Genomic DNA, 16,976 nt, shown 5'->3' with positions numbered 1-16,976 from the left:
ATAGGTCTGCAGCCTAAACATTACTGTTTCCAGAGGATGCGCATCTAAGACATCTGTGCAACAGAACTGGTGGAGAAAGACTGGATGAAGGGAGAGCACAAGGGCAAAGATGGACAACCAAGACCAAGATCAGATCCTGCCTTCAGCTTGGGACTGAATGGTGTCTGGAGCCAGGCCGATCCTCCACCCAGGCTGAGCTTCTTCAGCGCCAGGAAGCAGAGGATCTCAGCCATGCTGGCATCTAAGCCCCAGACTTTCCACAACCTCTGAGATCTCAAGAAATGGCCCCAAAATGCTAGATAAATGGCACAGGTGCTAGGCACATTGATAAGAAGCTGTTAATAGCACTAACCCAGCTAGAGGTAAACTTTCCAGTAAGAAAAATCTAGGTGCCTATCTCCCATGCTTAACTCACCAAGCATGGTCCTACAGACTAAGTCCCTGGAGACCGAGCTTTAGTCACATTTAACTGCCAGGATTAAGCTATACTTTCCATAAGCACTCCACTGGCTTTATTTTGTAAATGTATTTTCCTATGAAGAAGTGAGGAGCATGCCGCATCCAACCACGGGGAACGTGTCTTGTGAGGAGACAGCATTTCCTCAGTCCTCCTCTTATTTTCTCCCCTTCTTTTTCGAATGTGAAAAATAAGTTGTATGACAGCCTTTGGTGGAGATGTGTGCAACAAGGCCTTCATTGTCTCAGACAGGTGTGAGATTGGAATTGATTCAGCGCCAACATCCCCAGTATCAGAGCCAGCTCTGTGAGCTGAAAACATACACCAACCATCCAGTAATACCACTGCAGCCAGCCAGAGACTCAACAATTTAAGGCTTAGCGCACACACAACATAAATCAGATGAGGATGTACCAGCCAACCGTCAGCTTCTTGGGCAGATGCCTGCAGACCGTCTGTGCAGATCAGACCATGCCTGTTTCAGTTATTGGAAACATTTTTCATTTTTTTTTCTTCATATAAAGATGAGAGGCTGGGTGGAGCAGCTAGCTCAGACACATTTACGTTTGCCCTATCTTGCCCCAACGGCCCGACTTTGCTTGCTGCTTGGAGGCAGTCCTTCTTGTAAAGTCACTTTATTCCAAGTGCAGGAGGGAAGGAATTACATCTTGGGGAAATGTTTAATGTACAAATACAAAAATCACATGGACATGCAGTCAGTATGCACCGCCCTCATGGAACAAAACCTTTCCCTTCCATGGGAGTTTAGAAGGCTCTGAACATGATCAAACAAGCACAAGAATTAGCATAGCTGTTTTCCTTTCTTTTTCTTTTTCTTTTTCTTTTTTCTTTTTTTTCTTTTTCTTTTTTCTTTTTTTTCTTTTTCTTTTTTCTTTTTTTTCTTTTTCTTTTTTCTTTTTTTTCTTTTTCTTTTTTCTTCCTCTTTTTCTTTCTCTCTTTTCTTCCTTTCTTCCTTCCTTCTTTCCTTTCTTTCTTTCTTTCTTTGTTTCTTTCTTTCTTTCAGATATATTTCCTTCACTTTTCCAGGAAAACACTCTGCCTCTCTGCCTTTACTTCTCTTACCTGCTTCAGCCTAGTCCCTGTTCTATGTCTAGCCATGTTAGTCACCCCTGTGAGGGCAAGGGATAGCAGAGCTGGTGGCCTCCTGTTCCTCCTCCAGACTCTGGCACATGCATGGAGAGATCCCATGTAGCACCCCTGCCACCTCCGGCTCGGTCACCTGTGGGTGACCTACAGATGCACTGGTGATGACTGGGCCCTCCGCTGTGCCTAAGGCAACTCACAAACTCTGCTCCACCTGGTTTGCCCTTATGCCCTGGCAGCTCACTTGTAGCTGCCCTTGATCCCACCTGCAAGCCCTTCTCCAGCTCCTCCACCCTCAGGGAGCACTCAGAGCTCTTGTATTTCATCACACGGACAGGCAGCGCTTGCAGTCCCTTGTGAAATGAAAGGGGGACCAGCAGGAGGCTTCCCTGGGCCAGGGCTGCCTCCTGCAAGTCTCAGGCTAGTCCTCTGCGACAACCACTTGCAGGGCTTATCTGCTGGCTGGGAAATGGAAGAGGGCTTGCAAGGGCGGAGACTTGGGAGCGCCATCAGCACAAGAGCCTGGCACAAACACCCAGGTATGTGCCTGTAAGATGAAGGAAGCTGAAAGAGAGCTTTTCACAATTATTTGCAGAGGAGGGGTAAAAATGACAATACACCAGCAATCCGTTTGTATCTAGGTGAGCGTTAGTTGGCAACTCTTGTTTTACACTCACTTGAAATGTCTCCCTCCCTTTTCTGAAAAGTGTTCACTTTCATAGTACATGGCAGAGCAGCACTGTTTTCTGGTGGATACTTTCCCCCATGAACTAGTTAATACTGAGTTCAAAATTGCAAATGGTTTTGCATGTAAAATTGCTCATATATATAGGAGTCAAGAATATCAAAGAGACTATTCTTTTGAGCAGTTATTCTCAGGCTTTACTGCAGAATGAGGATCGTCATTTGGACTTGGTATTTTTAAAATTAAATATATTTCAGTAACCTTATGTAACGAGAATTGAAATCAGCATGAATGCTGCACTTGCTCAGCTAGTTGTAAATCAGCACTACCTTAAAAAACGAGGAATCACTTCTGACAAAATGTTGACTTTCCTACAGGCCAAAGGACATCGCATTTTAGAGCAACCTCCCTGGATACTGGAAACTTATCAACGGAGGAAGGAGTGAATATAGAACTTCTCGCTATGCAAAGGAATTTTGGTTTCATTGTTTTTTGTTGGTAATGATCACCTGAATTTGATCTACCAGAAGCTAAGGGAACCTAAACTGGCCAAGCCATATCTGAAACTTCTGTTAATGGTAATTATTTAAAAAAGAAGATGCATAAAGTACAATGATTTATATCCTAAAAATATGTGCCTAGTGTTCCAGTTCCACCTCTGGGACAAAGACATTCAAAGCCTCTCTTTTTTCAGATACGCAGGCTCCTTGAAAGTGCCTGGAGTTGAGCACCAAATCCTATAAGCTCTCAGAATCACAGGTCTCGAACTGAATGTCTTGCCCAACACAGAAAAGACACATAAACGTCTGAAACGGACCTGGGCGTTTATTGTTGACAGCAATGATAGCAAAATCACAATTTTGTAATGGATCTCTTTCATATGCTTTTGGTTTTTGATGCTTTTAAGAGAAGGGTTGTATAAATACAGTGAAAATGGTCAGACAGAAACAATCGTCTATTTGACTTTATAATGTGCACTTCCCCACAAATCAATTGTTTTACTGAGCACATCCAAGCCCATTGTTCTTTGCATGTGAATAATCTCCCTTTACAGGGGTCATAATATACTGAATACACAGGGGAAACTTATTTATAAGTTTGCTAAGGGTGTACTGTGTACTCAGTCATGTAAAAGGAGCCCTGTGAACTCTCTAACCATGTGGGATTGTTAGAGAAGATCTGCTTGACGCAAGATCTTGTTAAAGCCACGGCAGTGGAAGAGACGAGGACATGTCTGCACTCGATGCTTTGAAAGGACCCACCTGCCTCATGGATACATCCCACTGGTGAGGAAAGCAGAAACTGTGTCAGTCCTCCTGAATGCAAAGCCCCTTGGCATGGGGCAGCATGGGTAGCTGCTGCAGGACCTTAATTTTGTTCCTTCCAAATCTAGCTGTCTGCACCAACCCAGACCATGTGGGCTCTGTGTAGCGAGGTGGGCTTTTCACCCCAGAAACAAGCATTTGCCTAGCAATTCATGGGTTAGTGTCCTCATTTCCTCCTTTGTTTTCTAGCTGGCAAACAGTATGGGTGCCCGTGGTCACTCTAACCCCTCAGCATTTCAAGTTTGGAGAGACTCGATTCAGTATTTTAGGGAAAAGTATACATTCAATTACAAAATCAAAGTGGTATCTTCTGGCACATGGGCAGCATCAGCTGAATAATAAGCTGGTTTCAGTGGGTGTTTGTTTTTAGGGTAAGGAGCTCTTATTTACTTTTTGTTTGTTTTATTTACCATGGAAGGTAATTTGAGCTCTGGGATCAAAACATGTCATGTTCTGCCAAGAGGGGATTAAAGAGGAGAATGCTGTGGAAAGAAACTGGGTTTGTCAGTAAAGAACTGAGAGAAATTTTATTTACCAGAGTTTTGCAATCAGCGCTTTTAATCTTCCTCACAATTGGGCCATTCAAAGGCCAAGAATATGCTTCAAGGCCCACTGAGGAATAACCCCAAAACCAAGAAGCAGCTGCCTCAAATGCTGAAATGCTATTGAACACACGGCCGTGCGTTGCCATCCGAAGTTCAGGATGGTGGAACCACCTGCCTCTGGGGCAGGCAGAGATATTTGTTTCAGACATCTCCAGTACACCGATGGCGTACGTGAGATTTAGGACTGGGCAAGAGAAGCGGTGAGCCAAAATAAGGTGCTTACATGGAAAAGTAAGAGAGTCCAGTGACCCAGCTACTCTCAACAGCAGATAGAAATGTCCCTTGTGGTACAGTCCATTTAAGGTGCTATCCTGAAAGACGCTGAGCCTTCTCAGCTGCCCCAGAAATGAGGAGGAAAGAAGAGCAGGCAGAGGCTCTGCCTTGGAGGCGTCACTCCAGCACTGCCATACCATAAGAGAGCTAAAGGAGCAAGGAGTGAGCCTGAGTAATTCACTCTTTTCTCTGGTGATCACCAAGTGAACACCAAGAGCACTAGCAGTAGGCTGGCGGCATCGACGGAGGCACACTATTCCTGCCTTGAGGGAGAGAGCAGCTCCACTTTTGCAGTGACATAACGGAGAAGGGGCTTTGGCGTACTGAATGGAAGATGACAAACCAAACCAAACCAGAGAGGATCGCTGTGCAAGTTAAAAACTGAACCAGGGGTACTTGTCCCTACCTGCAGGCTCTGTTTCTCTTAGCAGTGTCCGTCAGCTCAGTGTTGTTCTCATGTGGTAAAAGACATGGACTGATAAATGAAAAATAAAACTGTGTCTGGGCATGAGCTGCCAAATTTCATAGCTGCCTAAAGAGTCAGCTAGACAGCTAGAGGGATTTCCAAAGGTATCTCCATAGCTGTCACTGATTTCTCTGTGGCCTACGTGCTTGGGCACTGTCAAAAATCTTGCTAAGACACCTTTCTGGTGTGCTAGGTTTTTCTAAATACTCTGTAAAAACTCAAGCTCTAGCTTGCCAAAAGATACGCAGAATGACTTTGACAAAACTTAGAACAAAATATACCTCTTTAAACTTCTGGATTTCTGCTTTAAAACCAAGATTTCCTTCTCTTTAGTTAAAGTCGTCCTTTAGGCTGCTCTATGTGGAGGACAAAAGGGGGGAAAAAGCCGAGGAAAAATTTGTTTAAGTGGAGATGTTGCTTGAGGACTGAGAACATATTTGTTGCCTTATCTACTGATTTTTTTAATCTCAGGAAGTGCCAGGCAATTGGAATTTGAAGATTGGTATCTTTAAAATATATCGACACTTGGAAATCATCTGGATTAAACACCATTACCTAACTCTTTCCATTAGTGCTGTAAGTTGATGAAAAAGCTGAACAATTTCAAGCCCTGTTGTTTTTTTCAAGAGCTAGAATGTGAGGAGGCAGGAGCGGTTCTTGAGCAAGGCTTATGTCCTGGAGTTGGTGTGCTGCTTGCAACAGGGGCAGGTGTTGAGGCATTGGCTTCCTCACCCCACTCTGCCCCAAGTGGGAACAGACAGAGGGGGCACAAATCCGTGGCTGAAGGGGATGAATCCTCGAAGCCCAAGGAGGGGGTGGCGGGAATCCTTCCTGCCACCCTCAAATGGCAAAAGTCTTCCCCTTAGAAGGCAAATTGTGAGGTCTCCAGCACCGGTGCAGGAGAGATGGCTGAGCCTAGACCTGGTGGTCCACATTGGAATAAGGAGTGCACTGGGAGTTTGTAGGCAAAGGTTTTCTCTTGTCACTGAGATCCAACAGAGCGAGGGGTTGAGAAGTTCCCTGAGCATCCTCCTGCCTGTACTGGAGAATGAAAGATCCCTTGTTTTGCCTCAGTGAAGCCACACGTGCAGATAACTGATTAAATGGAAGAAAATACAGGCCCAGAGAGCATCTTGTGTTCTGCACTTACACAACATAGCAAGATCTGTCTTAGATTACGTCTTTCCGTCCCTGATAGCCCCCTGGAAGGTTGCCAGAGCTGCTCTGATACCTAGGAGCCATCTTCTAACTTCTAGCCTGGTCAGTTTACAGAACAACCACTTGTTCCTGCACCAACACTGTCCTCTGGCACAAATGGTTCTCCTCCCTTGCTGATGTTAAACCTCTCCACTGCGTTTATCGACTGTAATTATCTTCTCTCTCAGCCGCTGTTTTGGCATGCTGAATAAACCCGTCTTCTGCTAACCTGTTCTTTGAAGTAAGGTCTATATTCCTCTTGTCGTACTAACAGCCCCCCTTTGCAACTACTGCCACTTGATTTATATATTCCTTGAATACTGGATGATTGTTACTTCATCTGGACCTCAGATGAGATTTTTCTAAAACTTTCTGTACTGTTATTAATGCAGTATTCTACCTATGGTATCTCCAAATGGCACAACCAGTGACCAGCTTCTGTCGGGGAGGAGGGAAGAGATTTCCAATGCTCGATGGAGGGGATTCCTTGGGACTATTCTTGTTCCTGGGCCACTGCTATCACCACCCCTCTGGTGTGTCACAGCACAATCAGCCATGCAGATAAGCAAAGTCTTGGCAGAGATAATGTGTCATGATAACAAAATTTTATCCCTCTCAAAATTAGTATTTGGAGAGGACCCACATGGCATTAATGAACTTTTAAAATCAAATGAAGGACATGCCTCTTGCTGTAAGGAGCCTATTTCCATATGGGATGAAACGACTGATATAAAATGATGTTGAGAGCTGAGGTCAAGAAAAAATGGACACTATGGAGCTGCAGGTTATTTAGTTACTTTATACACATCTTGTGTATATCTTTACCAGACTGGTATTTTCTAGTCTATACAATATATTCTACATATACTATAACCTCACAAACATTCTGCCAGATGCAAATATGGAGGGTGTTAGTTTCACAGCAAAATGAGAAGTCTCACTCGGCCAGAAGTGCTACACAACGTCTGCTTCTGCAGATGGCAGGAGTCACGTTTCTGCTGCTCCCTTTTAGTTTATGTCGAGAGCAAACTTCCCAAGACGTGTGCCAGGGAGGTCGATGCAAGTAACTCGCGGCAAAAACAGGAGCACCTTTGCCTAGATTCAGACAGCCTCAAACAGGAGGTTTATATATATTTGTTAGTACGGGGTGTGAAAAAGGAGTGATTTTTCCCAAGAATGGACTTCTACTAGACTGAATGAAAGAATTGTTTTGCTAATCCAGCTCACATGCTCGTGTGCTCATGTCTTCAAATGCAAGCTGGTTTATGACATGATAAATAGACAGCGGAGTGAGTCTGCTGCTAATGACACTGTACCTCTTAAAAAGAAAAACTGTGGAGGTTACTCATGGCATTATATAAAAGAATTAAGTGCTGAGCAATAACTGACAATCAAAGAAACATATTATATTTTCAATAAAAATATATTTCTCTCTATAAAATTTCCGTTTTGATAGAGCTAGCTGGAACCCTTCCGGCTAAACAGATTTGGTTTGCAAAATATTTTGGGAAAACATCACTATTTCAGCAAACTTCCTGCAGCTTCCTGGCAGCTGTGGCACTCGAGCTCTGCACCGCACTCGAGCTCTCCACCCCACCAGGTTGGCTTCAGCTTCTTCCTTTTCCCCACAGGAAATACTTGGTGGCTACTGGCATTGAAAGGAAGGGAAAGGAGAAAGGGCATCTCTCTCCCTTGCCTGGACCAGTCTCCTGGCATGCATTCGCCACATGGGCTGCCCATCCCAGGAGATGGGCTACGGAGGGGAGCTCCATCGAAGCAGTTCTCCCCTGGCTGCTAGCAAAACATTCATGACCTGGTTCACGGTGAAGAAATTGTACTCTGGGGCTGGGGAGGAGGACTCCCACACACCCAGGAGAAGCGCCGGAGCCGGGTAGCTTGGCAGCCGCAGCCGTGCTGATTGGAAATTACATACCCACTGCCAGCTCCTGTGCTGCCTGTGCCGCCTGTGCTGCCCGCTGGTGTGCTGGTGCGACTCTCCCCCCGCTACTCTGCTGTCTGGAGGGAAGCAGGAGCAGTGGCCATAGAAAGGGTGCCAAGCTTAGGTGGCATTCGCTCAACATGTTGGGGGAGAGTATTTTGGGACGGAGAGATCAGGTGGTTAATCAAGTGGAAAGAGGACGATACGCTGCTAAAGCACCACCTACTCACTCTGCAAGTGCGCCGGGTTAAGGAAAGATGGAGAGACACAGGCTTGTCCAAAAAGAACATAAAAATATCAGCATTTAGTGTATTGCACAATGGAAAGAGTTGGCAAGTCCCTAATCCTGAGAGCCTGTTTATCTGTTTTGTCTGGGAGCTACGAGCACGTCAGTCCGGATTCTCGTAAGCGCCTGAAAACTGCATTTTGCAGCAGCAAAACACGGAGGCAGAATGACAGCCCTGTTGAAGCCCGCTCTGCAACACTGCTCTGCGAACAATTCTAACTCCATTAACCTACGGCCTATTAAGTTCATCTAAAAGTGGATATACTAAAAATCGGGGCAAGATACAGCCGTAGTAGGAACAAAGCTATTTTAGTTCCCTGGGCTTTAAACGCCGCCCTTGACTCCACTCCTGCGTTTCACCGGTTCATGGGAACCATGATAAACTTGGGCTGTTTTTGGTGGAATGAGATTACGACAGCAAGGACCTTGAAACGTCTCTTAAACAAAGCGTATCACACCTGGAGGAAGACAAAAGGCTGGCTTGTAACAAAATAATCTCACAGTCATTATGTCTTGTGCTAATTCAAAGAACTGATCTTTAAATGATCTCTCTTGCTTTGCTCTCGGTGCTAATTCTGCTGCTTCGCTTAAAGATCTGTCAGCAATTTTATTACAGCCTCTTGCTTCCAGGGGTTTTAGACTTGGCCATAAAAGTGTGATCCCAGCTGAAACTTAACATATAAAGTTACAAAATGTAAAAAAAAAAAAAAGAAAAAAAGAAAAAAAAAAGAAAAAAAAGCTAGTGAGCAGACTCAGATATTTTTAAGGTAATAAAAATGTAAAAAGAACCAGAAGCATGTAGCTTAAAGTGATCACAACGATTATTTGTTTTCCCTATACAGGAGAAATAACTTTTTAAAATTACCTTTTAACCTATGGATAATTAATAAATCACCAGTTGGAAACATTGTTTGGGCTAATTTGGAAATAAAATATTGACGTTATTTAATTGCACATGTTCTTTGATGATATTCTTAATCCCAATAGTCAGAAATTTATTTATGCAAGTTATTAACTCAACATTAACGCATGCAAAAGAAGACCTTTTTGGCCTGATGACTTACACGTTTAAAATATTTCTATTGGCCCTGAAAAAAATTGTACTGTAAGAGAACCATATAAATTTGTATTTATGTAAAACTTTTGAGCTATGGGTCTACCTACTCTAGTTAACATTAACCACTGTAAAATCAGTATTTAATTACGTGTTTAGTTAGTTCAAGCTGCTGTTAGAAGAAACCAAACCGTAATACATAGACAGATATATTTATAGGTTTTTTATATATATAAAATGCTCATCAAGGGTCTTACCTGAGCAACACCCCAGCACAGCTCACACGGCTCTGTCTATTTTCTTTTCCCCCCAGCACAAAGGGAAGGGTGACTTAAGGTTGAGGCACTGCCAGGGTTTGGAGCTTGAACTGAATATCCTTACCCCCTGCGTGTCGGTCAAATCCTTTGACATTATACGCTTGGTACTGGCATAAAGTAATTTTTCAACTTAAACCATATGTGATGTGGTGGAAGTTTGTTCTCCCCTTCTGTTCCCCTTTGGTCTGCAAATTGGCTATGGTTAGATCTTTTAAAGGAACAGGTGTACTGTCTCCCTCCTTGTGATATGAAAGAAGCATAAAACTCGATTACAGCTATTTATGGTCTCTTAACTTGCTTTGACTTGTATCCATGACACAAGCAGCTTTATGCTCGAATTCAAGGCTTGGTAAAATAGGAAGTTAAAATTAACCTCAATCCTTCTATAGACGAAAACCTCAACAAATAAACAGTGGTTTAGTGGCATGGCAAGCTGCCCCTTTAAATCCAAGAACTAGTCTGAGATGCCTATATTTAGTTAGTTAGTTTTTTAAAAAAGATAATTGGACTTGGATGAATAGAGGAGTAGCCTGTGATTCATACTAGTGTGAGTTAAAGCAAAATTTAATGCTGCTACTTGGAAGTTAGCAATGTATGGGGTTTTATGCCTTGTTTTATACCTCTGTGGAAAGCATTCTGTGCTCTCTTCAGCGAGAAAGTTTCAACAGAAGAGTTTCAGGATGCAGAGATGTGTGGATGGGTATAGCAACACTATGGAGCGGGTCAGAAGTGTTTTTGTTTTGGAGACCTGTGGTCCAAAATGTAGTGCTGTTTATTAAAAAGAGAAAAAAAAAACCACAAACCCTCCAACTCCCTAGAGGTCACACGGGAGATGATCAGCCTGAAAATCAGTCATACTTCAAGTCATACAAACAACAAGGGAAAAATGATGGTGCTGGAGCTCCTTCCCACACTAGCCCTTTCCCCCCACTGTGATAGCATGGCCCCAAAAAGATGAGCCCGAGGAATTGAAAGGTGTCCGCAGCAGAGACAGTCCCAATTGAGGGAGGCTTCAGTTTGGGGCTTTTTGTACTGATAGCAACTGCAAGCCTCAACAAGTTGCTTATTGGGTAATGTGCACATTTCAGAGGCAGAGGGAAAGGGGAACCAGCGGGAAGCAGCCCGCTAGGTGAAGAGGAGGGTATCAGTGAGGAAACGTTACCGCTCAGTTGCTGTCTTTTCCCGAGCCACGTCCCCAGGTGAAACACATTAAAATCGTGTTTGCCAAGAGCAAAGCAGAGCAACGTACTAAAACTATTTCTGGAGAGAGCAGCTGAATCCCCAGCTGAGAGCGAAAATCCTATCGGTCTGAAGTCGTACCAGCGAGGGACTTTCACAGGGAACCAGGGAAGAGGGATACTCAACGGTAAACCTGATACTCTGCTAAGCATATAGTGTTCCCAAGAAGCTGAAGAATGCAAGTCCGCCACCAATACCTCCACCCACGTAGCCACTGGCTGCTGAGTGGCCTTAATAATACGGGCATTTTCTCTTATAGGATCGGAGCTGTGCGCAGGAGAAACCAAACGTGGTTTGCCCTGCAAATCAGAAAACTCAGTGAGGGCACTGCCAGGGGCTGGGCGCGGTGGGGGGAGGGGGTGGTGGTGCAGGAGTTTCACCTGAACTGACCTAGCGTGGCTCCAGGGAGGGAAGGAGATGGGTGGTCCTTCCAACTGCCTTTTTGCCCACCTCTTTCTACACTATAGCACATGACAATGTGCTGATTTATTTCCCGTGCTTCTCAAAAATGACAAAATGACTGCTTCTGCTCACAGCAAAGTCAATGGTGGATTTGAGGTAGATTTCACTAAGCCAAAGACCTTCCTAGCCCTAGAAATAATAAGTATGTAATGATCTTTTGCCTTAGGTAAGTGACAGCCTTTTCTGCATGAGACAAAGAGTACCCCGGGTTTAAAAACAAATGCTGAAAAAATAACATATTCCAATTTGCAGTAACTGTTCCTCCCTAAAACCCCACCAGAGAACCTTGACTAAGGCCATTTCATTCTGGCTGGAAGAATAGAGGAAAACTCCATTAGGAGCAGAGCTTGCTAAAGCTAGTACTGTCCCTCACCTTACCTTAGGTGCAACTCGCTATGAATCTGCATTTTGATCTGCGTTTTGTGGAACGATTATCAGCTGACTGTCTAGTGACCTGATTCACTGCTCAGCAAGCTCCGGCTGATCTGAGGGACAGAGCTGGTCTTAGCCCAGTTGGACTTAGCTCTAGTGATAGTAGATACGATTTCAAGCTAGATGACTTGGTTTCACTGACATCATCCAAGCCTAAGCCTCTGAGGAAAACAGATTCTTGAGTCACTATTTTGCAGATTTTAATTCAAATAGAACCCACCAAATAACCACCAGCCACAGGAATATGCTCAAACCAGTCTGCTCAAATCAATGTCTTAGCACTAAGATGTCATATTCAGGGGACACAGCACTTCGCAAAGCTTTCTTTACTGCTTTCTTCCTGAAAAAGGTCAAGGAAAGGCACTGACCGTATTTCTCTCTCATTCCAGCACACAAAGTAATTGATAAATATCCATTGGGAAATACACCTACACGCAGAAAAAGCCTGGCATAATGCATCTGTGCAAGAAAATATCAGCTTTCGAGCTGTTACGGTTCTAGGCGATGTTAACAGACACCATCACCCATACTGACGCTGGGAAGACAAGACAGTACGGACCCCTTAAAATCTGTCATTTCTTTAGCCATACGGACATGTGTTAGGAAGCCCCTCCTTTCCCTCATTAAAGGCTCTCATTCGTTAAAGGCAGCCGAGGAGAGTCTAGAAAAGACAGAGGGGCAAGGGGCTGGCGCCCGTGAGTCCCCGTGCTCTGCAGGCTTGTGGGTTGGAGGTGGGCGAGCGAGGGGAGGATTTCAGGTACTTACCCTGAATCTGACTCTGAGGCTGAGGGTTAAAAGCAGTTGTGTGGTTCAAGGAGGCTCGTGGGTTGGGTGTGGGGGCTGGGTGGTGTGGGCTGACCCTCATGGCTGTACGACGCAACTGCTCCAGTTCACTCAGGCGCTCTGAAAAGGACAAGCTCCCAGGCTTTGTCTGCTCATCTATTTTCTGACGATGTCCTATTGTGGGAGGGGGGGGAAAAAGATCAGAAAATCTCACTGATACATGATGTCTGTTGACTTACTTTCTTTTTTTTAATTTTTAAATTTTTTTTTTAATCACTCATCCACTGGCAAAGCACCTAACCAGCTAGCGGCCGTCTGAAATTAAACTGAAACCACCTCTCCGCAAGAAGAGGAGACACAAGCAAGTCATGCATTATAACCATATTGTGGGGCGACCCGAGACATGGCCTAGTCTGAAGAATCAGATCCAGTGAAAATTGCGGCACCTTCTTACATCTTGCACTGGGAGAGAAGACGTTTCTCAAAGGAGGGCTGTCTCCAGGGATATGTAAAAGGAGGAAGCATCAAGCGGCCCCTGTGCTAAACCTGCACTGGAATAACTCCTCAGAAATTCTATCTCAGATTAGAGATTTAATTAGAGAAGTACTACGGGGCTATAAAATAACAAACTCAAACAAAACCCATTTTTGGATACTTTTGCAACGGATTTACAGACAGAAACAGGAAAGAAACACCAGAAGCTGGCAGAATTAAAACTGGGGTAATGAAGTACCTCTTAGTGGTATCGGGAGCTTCAGAAACATGAGGTCCCTCCGGACATAAGAGAGTAGACGCTGGCATTACAGCATTGGCCAGCAAACTCGGTGCACAGCAAACTTGGTCATGGCCAGGTGTGAGTTCGAGGGTCCAGCACTCCCTAGGGCAGCCCTTGGAGCATGGTCCCAATGAAGCTCCAGGGCTGCAGCCCCATGGGGCTGAGAGGGGACAGCGAAGGTGCTGGAGAGGCTCAGCTCCAGTGCAGCATCGGGGCATGTCTGTTTTCAGATGGGAAAGCAGAGGGAAGGGGAGAGACTTATCTCATCTCGGGCAGGGCTGGTTTCAAGCTAAGCCCTAGCTAGCAGCAGCAAGCAGCATGCCGCATTCTTAACAGTTGCCTGTGGCTGCTCTCTGCGCTGGCATCCTCTGGGTGTCAACCTGTAACCACAAAGGCAGCACACAGAGCATACAAGAGGGATGTCCCATCTGCTGGAGCACTTGTCTCTGGTAGGCATGATGAAAGCAGATTTTGAATGCTTTTTCCAGTTTCTTAGGAGATAACCTGTTGTCACAACTTTGCAAACCACTTTGTGGTTTACCCTTCCAAAGTGGGATATCTTATCCTGGAAGGCTGCTGACACCACTCTTTGGGGCTGAATGGAAACCGCCCTAGCATGCTTGTTTTTGGAGAAGTGTCTGAAATGGGACGGTTCAGCCAAGGTGGAATCAAAACTGTCCTTTGGAATATTCCCCCATCCCCCGATAAGGCTTTTTCTTCTTAAAGATCACAGAAAACAGCTCTTCAGCAGAAAGCCCAAAAGCCGACTCTCTCTGCCACACAGGTTGTCCTTTCAAAGACGCTATCTCCAAATGGAGGGCAAGATACTCACTGCAATGGGTCTGTGAGGACATACTCTGTATTTAGTTAATGGAGTAGGATCCACAGCTCCAAAAATGTCATTTTCATACCTGCTTGCATCGTCCTTGTGGAGCAGTGTATGCTATCACCCCTCCTTTTCCCCCAAACCCAAGCCCATTTCTGCACATTGCATTTGTCTCAGGAAATCAGCTGCCTTGTGACTCTTTGCGGCTTATCCCTTCCCCTTCTTCCCCTAGGACACTGTTGATCTGATGGAAACGCGTGTCAAATCTCTAGCCCAGAGGTCAAACATTGTTTTTTTAACATCTTCCCTTGAAGAAGGTGGCATTATCCTGCGTTTCTGCTGAACACCATAGTTTTCTGTCTATCTGCTCCCCATTTTCATTTTCTTGTCATGAAGAGTTGCCTTCTGCAGCTTTCTTTGCACCTCCATCCTCCCTGCAAGAAGGTGACCAGCGCTGTTCCTATGGTGAGTCCTCTCTCAACTCACGGCTACAGCAATGAAAGACTGGCACAAAAATCCTAAAAATAATCCACCATGCCCTATTCTACACCCCCGGTAGCATTTCATAAATAAACATCCATAAACATCCAGCTTACAATTTTGAGTATCAGTGAATAAGCAGCAAAAGATCTCTGAAGAGCCCTGCGTGCCCCTTACTCTACAGAGCACTCTTTCAAGCGACCCTAAGAGCTCAACCAAGACGCATGACCATTTTATGCACTAAAAGAAAAATGTGCATTTAAAAGCAGTTCCCAGTAGCTGCATTGCTAAAATTAAATTTTATAACTTGCATTATGGTTCCAAATCTCAGTGGCTCGGCATTTCTTCCTGTTGCCAGGCCCTTTGGCACAGCTTGAACTGTCTCAGATTCCACACTGTGATGTAAATTATCCCAAGAGGGGGGAAAAAATTAAATCATAAAAAGATGTATTATATAGTAGCAGTTTCATCATTAAAGAGACCCGTTAGGGATTCCAAAAAAGAAAAAAGGAGGGGAGAAGTGAAGAAAGATGAAAAAGACTGTAATCTGATATTCTGGTTGGTCAAGAGCAAACGCTTCATTTGTCAGCAGTGCAAAGCTGGACGCTGCCTTGAGCTCTGGGCTCCTGACCCTGGACTTGACTGCAAACATGGGGAGTCATGCAAGATGTGTAAAATACCTCATACATTTGGATTATTTTAAACTTCAGCAGGCTGAACCCAGGGCTTCCAGAGCCAAGAGCCAGATCCTTCCAAATCCATCCCCTCGACGTAATTTATTACTAATTTCAAATTCCGTTCAGACATCTTCTGCTTTTAAGCGAGTGCACCAATGCCAAGTTTGACCCCCTGCTACCCTACCTTCCTCTCCTTCCTCCGTGGTGCTGTCCTCCCAGCATCTGGAGTTTTGCCTGCCTGGCATGAAACCAAGCGCCCCGGCTGCACAAGCCTGTGCGCTAGCAGCCTCGCGCAGAGGTGAGCAGTTCCTCTGAAGCCAACAGGACAAGGGCTCCATTAAGGCCGCTGAGGCAGGAATTAACTTTCCTGCTTTGAATCTAGCTCAGGCACTGAATTTGTGTTAAGCTGCCACACGACGCCAGGCAGGGCAGACAAACCCGAGCTCACTCTGAATAAACCAGCAGGCAGGCAGCAGGCAGGGCAAATTAACCCAGGCACAGCATCCTCCCAAGGTCACTGCAGGGCACCCTGTTCCCAGGCCAGCTCCTGCCAAGCTGATGGGAATATCTCTGTCTGTCTCTGCACTGTGCATCCACTAAGTGAAACTCCTGGACCCCACAACCCAGACCTGCGCCACCCCAGACCATCCTGCTGGACTTTGGGCGCTGAAGGGGGGTGTCTCAGCTAGCAGCCTCCTGCATGGGGCCTTCTCCATATTCTGGGGGTACCAGTGGTGCAAAAATACACCCAAGATCTGTCTCATCCCTTGGGCATGTGTAAATTCCACTCATGTCAATGCATTTGGGGAAGAAAGATCAACACCACCAGGTTCCTCCTCAGGGGAACTTTGCTCTTGTCTTCATCCACACGTTGTAATTTTTGGTGGGAACTACCTGGAATCAACACCAGGCAGTTGTCAACCTGAAGGTGTAGCTCCAGAAGTAGCCCTTTCCCACCCACCCACACACTCACCCCAGTCAGAAGAGCTGTTTAACCTTTTCTGCCTTGCTAACTGCTGCAGGTAGCAAGGCAGAACCTGTTTTGCGTGAAGGTCCACAGCAAGAAAGTGAAGATCTGTGTCAGAAAAAATGTAACAAATATAAATGGTTTTCCTAAGCCACTATAAATGCACAGGCAGCGCTTTGCTAGGGTGACTTGTATTTTTGTGTTTATTAGCTTTGCTTTGAAGTTACCCTCTAAACACTTTGCTTAAAGAGCAGGCGAGTTCTCCTCAGCTCACCCCTATAAAGCCCAGGACTATGATTATCTCCCTTTTATAGGTGGAAAACTGAATGACAGAGAAATGAGGTGACTTGCCAGGTCAGGCAGTGACCCTGTGGCAGATGCTCACCTCCCAGCTCAGCATGGTGACCACAAGCCCAGGCTTCTCCTTTGCAGGATGAAAAAGTGTGTTGCAGGACAAAAAAGAGCAGCAGCAAGGTGCTTGGAAACTCGCGTGGCTCTGCTGAGCCGGCAGTTGGGCCATGAGGATCTGACACTTTTGCAAATCAGATGGGACTTCATGGAAGTCAGTCAGACATCCAGCTGTTGAATGAAGAAGAACTTGGCCCAGAGCTTGTAGACAACAACAGC

At 45.2% G+C, this 16,976-nt stretch overlaps 1 protein-coding gene across 1 annotated transcript in view; it reads right to left on the bottom strand.

The window, feature by feature from the left end:
* Positions 1 to 12,606: 12,606 nt before the first annotated feature.
* The window catches only part of LOC104488972 (runt-related transcription factor 1), a gene marked incomplete at both ends in the record, with an annotated part of 35,554 nt that continues 31,184 nt past the window's right edge, over positions 12,607 to 16,976 (bottom strand). Inside the window, one exon of the mRNA XM_010131079.1 lies at positions 12,607 to 12,798. Within this exon, the coding sequence (XP_010129381.1) occupies positions 12,607 to 12,798 (192 nt within the window). The remainder of the gene's footprint in view (positions 12,799 to 16,976) is intronic.

This window comes from Buceros rhinoceros, unplaced genomic scaffold, assembly GCF_000710305.1.
Source record: "Buceros rhinoceros silvestris isolate BGI_N320 unplaced genomic scaffold, ASM71030v1 scaffold13532, whole genome shotgun sequence".
NCBI lineage: Eukaryota > Metazoa > Chordata > Aves > Bucerotiformes > Bucerotidae > Buceros > Buceros rhinoceros.
Note: the sequence above shows the minus strand (reverse complement) of the source record. Positions and strands in the feature narration are given on the sequence as shown.